This window comes from Pipistrellus hanaki (assembly GCF_964339955.1).
Source record: "Pipistrellus hanaki genome assembly, chromosome: 10".
NCBI lineage: Eukaryota > Metazoa > Chordata > Mammalia > Chiroptera > Vespertilionidae > Pipistrellus > Pipistrellus hanaki.
The window spans coordinates 8,764,454-8,776,736 of record NC_140512.1 but is presented as its reverse complement, the minus strand read 5'-3'; the positions used below and the strand labels follow the sequence as shown (position 1 = coordinate 8,776,736).

The following is a 12,283-nucleotide window of genomic DNA, read 5'->3' as shown; positions in this document are numbered from 1 at the left end:
GTTGCATAGGGATGCGCCAGGTCACCCCAGTAATGTGGACATTCCTGGACGCAGCTCCATCCGAGACTTGCAGAAGCGTCTGATCTCTCGTCCCTTGTGCTTTCCAGGGTCATCAAACACCGAGTCGTGTAGGGACTTAGAGTCAGTGCTGCTCCAGCTCAGCCGTCCCTCAGAGGAGGAAACAGGCTGGAGAGGTAGGTGATTTGCCCTACTCCACTCATCCTTGCCTTGCCAAGGTCCAGACAAAAGCTGGGGAAGGGAGAGGAGGAGCACGCACGGGCTTTTTGGAGATCGGTACCCTTCAGCGTGTGCAGCATTTAAACCAGCATAGACGAGGAAAGGCTTGGGGCAGAGAGATGATAAACGGCTGGGAACATGATGATGCAGGGTGTGGCGAGGAGCATCCTGGGGCGCGGGACTCCTGAGTGGCCCGGCATCAGCGGACCCGCCTCCTGTGATAGGCCACTGCCCTGCGATGCCTCACTCCCTTCCTCCTGGCCCCAGGGTAGGCTGGCCAGCCAGAAAAGCTGAATTCCCTCTGCATCGAGGGAGTACAAAATAATGTGTTGGGCCAATTTCGATTTTTTCATTTTACATTCCCAGTTTTTTTCTGTACTCTTTCTTCTAGGAGGCAATCATTTTGTTGTTTTGAAATGACTGGCAATTGTTTGGTGGCAGCTTTCATCAGCTCTTCGGCAGCATTTTCCTTTTTAAAATATTTTTATACAATTCCTTTTTTATAATGTGTGTGTATGTGTGTATATATATATATATATATATATATATACATATATATATATTTCAGAGAGGAAGAGAAGGAGAGAAACATCAATGATAAAAGAGAATCATTCAGCCGAAACCGGTTTGGCTCAGTGGTAGAGCGTAGGTCTGCGGACTGAAAAGTCCCAGGTTCAATTCTGGTCAAGGGCATGTACATTGGTTGCGGGCACATCCCCAGTAGGGGATGTGCAAGACGCAACTGGTCGATGTTTCTCTCTCATCGACGTTTCTGGCTCTCTATCTCTCTCCCTTCCTCCTCTCTGTAAAATATCAATAAAATATATTTTTTTAAAAAAAGAGAATCATTCATTGATCAGCTGCCTCCTGCATGCCCCACACTGGGGATCAAGTCCACAACCCTGGCATGTGCCATCTGCCTGACGGGAAATCCATCCCTGACTTCCTGGTTCATAGGTTGAGGCTCAACCACTGACCCACGTGCGCTGGGCTATGCAATTCCTTTTTTAAATTAAATTTCTCGGGGTGACATTGCACAGCAGCAATTTCCTGGTGACGATTCTGCATCTGCCACACGCTTTGCCTGTCCCTTCTCTAAGCTTCTATATTTACTAGTATATAAGAGAGATCCTTACATATCAGAGAGAGCCTTTGCGGCTTCCTTTCTGAGGACTCATCTTTTGAGTGAGTGGCATTTTTCCTGGACCAGCACTTTGCTGAAGCCTCACATGGGAGAGGTGAGGCCAGTGTTTCCCATTAGCTGGAATTTTCCTCTGGACCCAGGGTTTTAGATGTGAGCTTGATCAGCCTTCGGTTCTCCGCACAGGCTCCTCTGGGCACCCCCGGTAACACGAAGACACTGCCTCCGTGAATGTTTGCATGATTTAAGTTTCACTCATTTCTTTCATTTGCTGCCTAAATGATGAGAGGGAAGTGTATGTCCCAGGGCTGGGGCAGAGGAGAGGCAGAGGGTGGGAAGGTTGTACCTCGGCCACACCACGGCCACTTTTCAGCAGCGTGGACAGGAGCTGCAGCGGCGGAAGACACAGCTTCTGCCACGGGTCCATATGTCCACATCCCCGGGTGAGACGCCCCAGCCCAGGAGGACAAGAGCTTCTCCCTCTCCTGCCAGGGACGGGGGCTCACCACAGGGGCCGAGGGGACCACAGCAGGCTTCAGCATCATGTCAACTGACAATCTTAGGTTACAGGGGACAGACACCAGCCCGGCCAATGCATGGACACCCAGCTTTCCTTTCTCCATCCACCTTCCACATGTTCCTGATGTAGCCACCATCACATCTCTCCTCCACCTGGCCCTGGATCCCAGCTGGACCAAGAACCTTTTCAGAACCAGTTAGGAGTCTGAAAGCTTGGACATCTTAATTCCAGGATAATCTAGTGTGGATCCTGGAGTCAAAGGAGCAATAGAACACCAGACTGTATTGAGGGAGCTGCTCTGGACTTTCCATGTCTCTCGGGGGCCTCAAGTTTCCTAGAAAGAGAGTCTATGTTTACCAACCAGAGGAAAGAACTAAAATGCATTAGCTAACAAAGGCTAATGTCAACTATTTTGATTTTACTTTCTATAGAAGAAATGTAGGAGAGGCATCATGCTTGAGTTTATCCGCCCAAGAGAATGAATGTCTGACTTCACTCACTCAACATGAAGATCAAAGGAGCCAAATGCTAGCACAGCCAAGTGTGATCACCGCTAACCCTACACTCTTTACCATGGAAAAACCCAGCCACCCTGTCCACCATGGGTTTCAAATTAAAATATGACCCATCTCTGGAAATGTCTATTTTATAAACTATCCATATGCTCTAGGTTCTTCTGGCCCTTGGGTCTTTGTGTGGCTATTAAAAAGATTTTATCTTGACTTAATGACCCCATCCATATACCTTCCTGCCATGAGCGATGTGGAGTTCAGGTGAAATGCTTTCTGGAGGTCTGCCTAAAACCAACTTGACAGTCTAAGCCTTAGACTCTAAGGCAACCTTTCGGACCTCATGGACCACCAGTGGTCTGCGGACCACCGGTTGGCAACCGCTGGTCTAAGAGGAACAAAAAAAAAGTTGCCTCTTTGAGAACTCTTTAATAGTAATGTAAAGGGGAGGAAAGAATTCTTGGTCACACTCTTGAGGGCTCAGTGACCTGAAGGCTGTGCCTGCTGGTGTAGTGCTGCCACCTGGTGGAAATGATGATTTAGGACACTGTGTCCATCAAGACCAGTTCCAAGACAGACATTCCCTGGGATGGAAAAGGGAGAGATTACATGGAAAGAAATTTGCAAGGATTTACAAGTCTTGCATTCTCAGGTAGGGACAAGAGTTATAACTGCTACAAGACTCCCTAATTCTCCCCACATCCTGGTAAAGGCTGGAAAAAACCTGGTTATGTATATTTTCCTATACTTATAAGAATGTTTTCTTTTATACGGTATTATAGGTAAAACCTCGATCTCACAGACTAATTCGGGTGAGGGGGTGTCCTTTAAAGCTGAAAGTCCATTATATAATAAAAGAGGTTTCCCACATGCGTATGTTAAAAAATTGGCACATTAGTTTGCCTGTTTTTAGTTATGAAGACAGGCTTGTGTAATTAAATTTAAGTCTGTAGAAAAGTTTAATTTCACAGAAGAGTTTTTTATATGTATTACTGCCGTGAATAAACAAGGAAAATCGGTCGTTTTCTTTTTTGTGCCTATCTTCCTTTACGTCAGACCCAACCACAAAAAATCACACTTGCTGTTACAACTAGATCAGGCTCCATGGAATGAGTATTCATCTCAAGTATGAAATCTGGGCAAGCCTGACACCGCCCGTGTGGGCCATCTGCTGATGGGAGTGCAGAGCTTAGGATGGCTCATGCTCACCTTGGAAAAGGACTCCCTGCTGTCAAAATGATTTGCAACAACTATACTGAGGAAGAGGGGCACGCTACCAGAGGAAAGTACGTTAAGAGAAAAATCAACAAGCCTTATATGTATTCTGCAACAAACATATTGCAAAAATGGGAAACCCACAGGCTCGCACTGCCCTGGGCTCTCCAAAGGCCCACCAGGCACTGAGTCACTGTGTCTCCTTGCAGAAGGAGAGATCCTACTCTCCCTGGGAGCTTACCTTCTCTTCGCAACGATTCTGTTTGCACATTGGGAAAACTGAAACTTCACTGCAAAATGGGTACCTTTTCTCCCTTACACAATAGAGGCCATTCATCTCTTCATCCTGTCACTCGGTTATGGAATTATTTAGTGACTCATGTAATGCCTACTCAGTAATGGGACAGGTATGTACTATGTGCTGGGAAGAAAAAGATGACTACTCCTCAGTAGTGAGCAGAAGCAAAATGGCCTGCTCACTCGTAGTAAACACCCAATAAATACTTGTTGAATGAATGACAATTCTGCCCTCTGTAATAATCCTGGTCTAGTAGGGGAAGGAAACATGTCAACAAATAAATTGTCTTAATGAAATAGTAGTCAATCAAGTATTATAAATATAGAAGACTGTATTTACCTGGAAGTTAGGGATGGTTTGATAGAAGAGGTAACATTTATTTAATTTTGATGAATAAATAAGAAATTTCCAGGAAAGTAAAGAAGGCCAAGACTTTACAGGCAGACCCGAACTACTCACAGTTCCTATTTTTTAGCAGGATTCCTTCCGTTCCGGTCTAGTCCTAATTTGCTGACATAAATATTAACAACTATTTTGCTAGGTTTCAGTCTTTTGAGTTTATTTTTACTTTTGTTTCCTAGGCATTGGGAGGTCAGCAAAGTTATATGCAAAACAACTCTACAAAACAGATTATTTTCGACAGAGTGGATGAAATTATTTAAAGGAGAAAAAAAAAAGATGTGTTCTGTTTCATCCTAAGAAATGTTTTAATTCCTCATAATTTTATGAGGAATTAAAACATTTGGGAGATATTCTTCCTAAAAATGATCTCCCTCGGAGGGAGTCCCAATGGAAGGTGACAGGAGATCTGACTTTGAAGGGTGGACACAGGGTGCAGTAGTCAGATCAACGTAGAAACCCACACCTGAAGCCTATATGTTCGTGTTGACCAGTGTCAACCCAATCCATTTAATAAACAAACATATTTTTCAAATGATCTCCCTGTTACCTCTAAACCTTCCTCTCTGGCCGAGAAGCCAGAAAACACCCCTGCTCCAACGACAGACATGGCCTACTATTTGCTCACTGAAATTATTTCAAGAGATCATCAGATATTGTACCCTCTAAACCAGACTGGCCTACTGCCAAATGCAGTCATCTACTTTGTATTAACAATTCATGTAATGATACATATTGAGGCGATTCTTAATTTCTTGACAGCATGAAAAATCATATTACTTGCGAGTAGAACTTGCTAAGCCAACAATTTCCTCCAAATTGGAATTTGGGAAGATTTCTCATTGGTAGTGGGAAACATGAATCAGTACTGACACTAAAATGTTTTAATGAGCAAGTTGAAACATTTTAAGAAACTACTAGCCCAGTGGTTGGCAAACTCATTAGTCAACAGAGGGCAAATCGCGCTCTGCCGACCACTGTACTAGCCTAACAAGAGCAGCTGCTGCTACCAATGCTGCTAATTAGGTACATTTCCATGAAGCTGCCTAACCTGCTCTACAACCCCTGTAAACTGCTTTGACAACCTTAAAGGAAACAAGAAAGAGCAAAGGAAGAAGGATGGAAAATATTAAGGACCAAGGAGCCAAACCTTTTCCAGTTTGAGAATTTTAAACTCCATCACATGTTTTTCACTCAGCCTGGCAATCAAATTCTTATTTTCACCAGTTTGTAACCACTATTGCATGTAATAGAGGTTGATAGGTATTTCTATATATAACTGCAGTTTCAACCTGATTATCAGGAATTTAATCAGCAAAGGCAGGCAACATTTCTCAAACAGGCCAGTAAGCCAAGACATGTGGAATGGGAAAACTGAGACAGATAGCTGAACCGACTGGCCCAGCAACTTACGCAGACAAAGAAGGTCACCTCCCTAAAGATAATATCTAGGCCCCGGTTGTATTTTAGCTCCAGGCCCAGACCAAGTATGCAACAATAGGGGCAGCTGCAATGACTAACAGTCCCCTGCCCTGGCACTAACCAACCAGTAGAGACCTCAACCCTGAAAGAGCACACCTGGAAAATTGGTGAATATTCTGCTGAAACCCTCCCCTAAGATTCCCACCTGCAAGAGAAAAAAACCCTCAGGACAAAGGACCCAGTGTGTGCTCTCCCTCTGTGCCTTCCCCTGCCCCCTTTGCTTTCCCCCATAGGCATGCACCTCTTAAACTCTAAGGGACCTCATGAAGACTTGCAACTAGGCGAGCAACAGGCAGCGGCAGCTCATCCCAGGCTAACCCCCTGAACCTCTCTCTCTCCACGGCTCCTTTTTCTCTGACTTCCCAGTGACCTAAAGCAGCCCAGCCTACGCTCTCCTGAAGGCCTTCCATTGTTTCTCTGTTCCCAGCTTTAATAAACACACCCTCAGTCACCTGGGCTTGTATTGTGAATTCTTTTCTACGTGCAGCCAAGAACCCACACACTACCCACTGGCCCTAGGCAGACCTGCTCAGGGCCAGCTTCCCTGTCTGGTAAGATTTCAAGGACTGGAATTGTGATAAAAGGTTGTATCACCCACCAAGCCAGGCAGCAGCAAACCAGAACAGTACGAAGATTTGGAATTCTCCCCTTTAGTGTTATGTTTTGGCGGTAAAATTATACTCAGAGACTAATTTTGTCTTTGCCAGCCATTTATTTAACACCAGTTCATTGAGGGAATGTCAAAAGCGTGCGAATAGCATCCAGGATAACGTCTCTTAAAAAGATAGTAACTTATGCCAAAGCAATGCTAGATTAATTATATTATTATTCAAGCAAGGGAAAGTGAGAGAAATAATGCCCAAATTTAGCTGGGGTGGACTTGTTTCTACAAGTAGGCACTGGGGAGGGCCACCCTTAACCAACCTGGAGCTTGACTTCCCAGCTGCCAGCACAAAATGTAAGTCCACTGTTGCCAGAGCACGTTGCTAAAGAACGTGTTAGTGGGCAGGATGATTCCGCAATGGGGTCGCTGCAAGGCTTATCACCATCTTCTGTGAGGCAACACCTCACCAAGACAGGAGCTAACGCCCAAAGTCTTCAGAGAGCTGGCTCAGCAAAGTGCGCCTTGCCCAGACTGCCTCTCGAACAGTCCTCACATATTGTATGTATCATACTCTATATAAAATACTAATATAGCTAGGGTTGCTTCCCCTAGCAGATGAGCTGCTGACAGCTTATCAACAGAGGAGATACGCTGTCCTCTTAAGTTGCTAGGCCATAAACAGGTCGATTAAAACAACTTCGTTTAAGTCATCGACAAATGGCTTTGAAATCATATTAAAGCAATAAATAACATCTAGCCAACATCATTGCTTGTCTTCAATTTTCCGGATAATATAACGGTTTAGTTAATATGATCCTGCAAGAACTAAGCAATCATCCTTCAAAAATCAAGGCATTTTCCAACATGCTCGGTAACATGCTTCCCCACACCAAAGGTTTGGGGACGTCAGGACTTAACAGAGCTCAGCAGGTTTCTTCCTGACAGGTATCCTCTGATTCCTTCCTGTGGTCATGGACCCTGGACTGTCCAAGAGGAAGTAGACCAAACAGTCTTTTCCAGCTTTGACCACAAAACCATTTTGGATGGAAGACGTGTGAAAAAGGGAGTTACAGGGCACTGTGTGCAGCTGGGCTATTAGCCCATCGCAGAGAGCTGGCTCCCTGGTTAAGAGGTGCGTCTTGTCATATTCTAGAGATCCTTCAGTAGTCCACTGCAGACTGAACTAGCTTGCATCACACTTTTGGGACTACCCTAGGTAGTCATGGACTGCTTTATATTATAATTAAAATCTGACCCTCTGTCTTACATCCTCTTATTTCGCAAACCACACTTTCTTTCACAGCACTCACAATTCTCAAGATGAGAAGTTCTCACTCTTCATAGAACAAAACTATATTTAAGAAACCAGTTATGAAAGATCAAATATTGAATAAATTCAATTAAAAGGACCAGAATAGGCAAATCAGAGTCAGGAAAGTGGTTGCTCGGGGCTGGGAGGCATTGGGGGAAATGAGAGATGACTGCTAAAGGGTTAGTTTCTTTTGGGGATGATAGATAACACTGTTCTCAAATTGACTGTGGTCATAGCTGCGCAACTAGTGATTATATTACAAAACCACTGAACTGTATCTTTTAAGTGGGTGAGTTATAAGGAATATGACTTATATCTTAATAAAGTTCTGAAAGGAAGACAGCCCCAAGAAAAGATTACAAGAGGCCCTTGGGAATCTAGTCATCCCCAAGGAAACGCTATACAACCTATGTAAGGAGCTGTTTCTCACACACAGTTTTGATTTTATCACCACTTTTAACCCGATTTCACCTCTATAACTCTCTTGTAAGTTATTCTAGGTTATTAGAAGATTTCCAACTTTGTTCTCTTTAGAGAGCAGAGCTAGTATTCCACAGGTAGACTAGGTTGGCATAACAAACTAAATAAAACAACAAAAGCCCAATGACAAAACCTGGGGCTTTGGGGCTGTGTTTCCAGGCAGAACAGAAGTGCTAAGGTTCATTTCTAGAGGAAAAAATGCCATCAAGCGTAAGGGCATCATATAACTCTTGCCTAAAGCTCATTTCCATTTCAAATCTGCATAGTTATTCCCTTTACATCTATACAATTCCACATAAGCAATGTTTTCATACCTGAGAATTCAATAAAATCTCTCTACCAAGAAATGTTAAGCTTTCTGCAGATCAAAAGGCTAGTCAAATTTCCCTAAAACTAAAATCACTGTTCCTAAAAAAAGTACTAATCTGTATCATCTTCATCAACGTACAACGAAGATGGAAAACTGTAAGTCTCCGACAAGCCAGAAGCCACAAAAAAAATTCTTAAATGTTATGAGAAAAATAATTAAAGATAGTAGTTCCAAATATTTAAACCATTTTGGGCCCAATTCTTTTAATGAGAAGTTTATTTTTACTAATTCACTAGTGTAGAATGCAATAAAATAACAGAATTTGAATAAATTAAACTGGCTAATGACAAATAATCAGTTTTCCTCAATGATTCTTCTTCTACATAAACAGGATAATTAAATCCCAAAGGGTCTTTTTGGTGCACATTCAACATTCTTACACTACATAACCAATTAGGGACAATTTTTACAGATAAACAAAGAGTACAAGTAGCTTTACAGCAAGTTGAGTCTATTAAGTAGATTTGTTATAACAAAAAATTTCTGACACAAAAATTGCTCACTGCATACGGAACTCCAGAGAAGTGATGCCAGGAGATGGCTGATGTTAGAAGGTATATGGGAGTCCGGTGGAGTGAGAAGTGAGGGATAAATTAAAATCTGGCAAGTAACTCCTGAAGCAGAGCCCCTTTTTAGAGGGCCTACAAAAAACTGATGTCACCTTTTTAAATCTCTGCAGATAAGTCCACTTGTTAAGAACTGAAGACCATGCCGAAACCGGTTTGGCTCAGTGGATAGAGCGTTGGCCTGCGGACTGAAGGGTCCTAGGTTCCATTCCGGTCAAGGGCATGTACCTTGGTTGCAGGCACATCCCCAGTAGGAAATGTGCAAGAGGCAGCTGATGGATGATTCTTTCTCATTGATGTTTCTGACTCTCTATCTCTCTCTCTTCCTCTCTGTAAAAAGTCAATAAAATATATTTTAAAAAAAAGAAAAAAAAGAACTGAAGACCATTTTATTATCATTCATGCAGCAAAATGCAGCAGTCACACTGTTTCCAAAAGGGTCCTAAAAACTGTAGTGCTAAGGAAACGAAATCTGAGAAAACAATTACAAACACATCAACATTTTTTTCCCAAAGAAATGTGTTCAAAACAGTGACTTTGACAAAAGATGCCTATTTGTTTTAAATGGGGGAAAAAGAACTCTATGAAAGATCAAAGACTCATTTCACAGCTATTTTATACTGCATCAATAATTTAACAGTATAAAAACCAGGGGCATCAACCTTTTAAAAATTAGGTCTGAAAGATCAAGAGAAGTATCGATGGGGGGAGGTGTTTTATAGACCCCAAACGCCAATATTCCAGCTCCGTGTCCTGTCCCGTTGTGATGATTGGTAAAAACCTCAGCGATGCAGTGATTCGAGTTTTCGTAACTTCAAGGATGTGCTAGAAGACAACGCATCTTGGTTTGAAGAATTTGTTGCATCCGAAGGCTGGAACAGTACTCTACCACGATGATTGAAGACGTAAAACGATGGGTGATTCCGTAATGTGTCGAAGGTCTTATTTTTTAGTTCTGACGTAGCATCCATGTCTTTAAACTCCCCTGCGATATGAACTATGCCGTAACAGGTAACTGCGAAAGCCAGGAGGATCTGAAGAACTATATCTATGGGCAGGGAGTCATCCTCCTTTTCTGTTAATCGCATGTAAGAACGATGCTGGGCGGCGGAGAAGGCTGCATGGGCTAGGGCAAAAAGGCCGACGCCCACCAGCCCCTTCCACAGCGAGGGCACCATGGCTCCGGACAGGAAGCAGCCCAGCAAAAGCAGCCTTTATTTCATTAAACGACACTGGCTTAACTGAAGAGGCTAAGCTATTTGCTCTGCAGTCCGTCCTAGACTTTGCTTTAGATTTTTCCTCTTGGTGTCATTTTCCTCCCCCTTTCAATCCTGTAGTTCCTGCTTTATGATGTTGAAGTTAAAGATTTTTGGAAATGATACTCACAGACGGATGCTGGAGACACAAAAATGTCACGGCCCACGTTCAGTGGTGGTAAGATTCATCAAGGCTAAGATGGGAGAGGCCACATTTTTCCACTGTTATCGAGTAATTCCTGGGGAATAATGGTGCACATGTTAATATTCTGTTCCCTTTCACCCTTTCACCAAATGGTTTTATTAACAGCTGTTTTGACATCAACTTGGGCTATTTGATTACTTTGAAATACACCTGCAACTAGAAAGGCAGGATAAATTTTTTTTTTTTTTCCACTTAACCGCTTTTCAGAGTAAAGAGCTGGTATAATAGTCACCACCAGTAATATGACAAATGGGGGTTTCTAGAAATTTTTTTTTTTTTAAGATTTGGCTCACTCTTTCCAGGAAATGACTTTTACATGTTTTACATTTTCCATCAACTGCAGTCAGTATTTTTGACCCTCAAATTGTTGTAAGTTTGGCCAGTGGGCTTCCCATCAGGCTGGCTCCCGGGTCCTTTTAAAAGAACTCCCTTTTCGCCCTGGTTGGTTTGGCTCAGTGGATAGAGCATCAGCCTGCGGACTGAAGGGTCCCAGGTTCCATTCTGGTCATGGGCACATGACTAGGTGGCAGGATTGATCCCCAGTAGGGGACGAGCAGGAGGCAGCCAAATCAAAGGTTCTCTCTCATCATTGATGTTGTTATGCCCAAGTGTCATCAACCCCAAAGACTACCAGGGAGCCGAATCCTTTCAATTGCAGAAAGCCTGTATTTATTTCGGACTAGTCCGAGCCCAGTCTCACCTACACCAAGGAGGGCATGGCGAGAAAGAGGAAGAACTTAACATATCAATGGGTTTTATAGGGAGGGTGGTGCCGCTACCTTGGCTGACCTGATTGGTTGGGTTAGGCCTAGGGTCCAGTTACCTGGAGCTGGACCCGCCCCACCCTGCCCTCTTACCCCGCCCTGCCCTCTCAATGTTTCTATCTTTCCCTCTCCCTTCCTCTCTGAAATCAATAAAGGTATCTTTAAAAAAAAATTTTTTTTTTAAATATAAGAACATCTTTTCTCTTGGATACTTCCCAACTTCCTGTCAGGAGATATTCCAAGAACTCCCTCATTCCCAGCTCTTGAACGGGCGTCAGCCCCTTCTCCATGTACCTTTTTGTGGATAATGGTATTTAGGAGTCAAAATGTGGGTGCAGAAGATTTGCTTCTAGGCCTGAGTTCATATTAATACCTTCACTTCAAAGTTAGCAAGATAGGGTTTTATTCCGTTGATACTTTCACATCTTATTTTACACGGGGAGGGGGGGTCTGTGCACTTAATGGCAATACTTACACCAACCGGCAGCGTCGGAATTTGAACCCTGCGCCGCACTTCCGTCAGGGAAGGGAGTCCGAGGCGTCCAGAAGGACTTCTCCAGGAGGCGAAGCGTCCCTAGAAAAGGAATCGGGGAGACAGACCCTCAGGGCTGGGGGTGCGGGGTGAATAGCCCCGTCCTGGCCGACTCATCCGAACCGGGCCAGAGGCGAGCTGCCGGGGGAGGAAGCTGCCGTCGCCAGGGCCGCTGTTTCGCCCCAGACCTGCCCACAGCTCCCCAAAGCGCCCCCACCGCCGCCACCCACACGCGCCCCCCGCCCCGGCCCACGCCCGAGAGGGAGAAACCTGGTGGCGATCCGCGCCGCGACCGCCGAACCGAGCCCACGCGACCTGACCTGACTCCGCGTAGCACCCGACCACGCGCCAATCAGAAGCGGCCTTTGACCACGGAGGCGGGACAAGAGAAGG

At 44.2% G+C, this 12,283-nt stretch overlaps 1 protein-coding gene across 1 annotated transcript; it reads right to left on the bottom strand.

Moving 5' to 3' along the window:
* Positions 1 to 8,499: 8,499 nt before the first annotated feature.
* LOC311629087 (ER membrane protein complex subunit 5) lies at positions 8,500 to 12,237 on the bottom strand. The gene is made up of 3 exons (XM_084896917.1): positions 12,161 to 12,237; positions 11,834 to 11,932; positions 8,500 to 10,628 (listed from the first exon to the last, which is right to left on the bottom strand). Exon 3 carries the CDS (start codon positions 10,309 to 10,311, stop codon positions 9,916 to 9,918), a length of 396 nt encoding a protein of 131 aa, XP_084753043.1. The 5' UTR covers positions 10,312 to 10,628; positions 11,834 to 11,932; positions 12,161 to 12,237; the 3' UTR covers positions 8,500 to 9,915.
* Between the last annotated feature and the right edge of the window lie 46 nt (positions 12,238 to 12,283).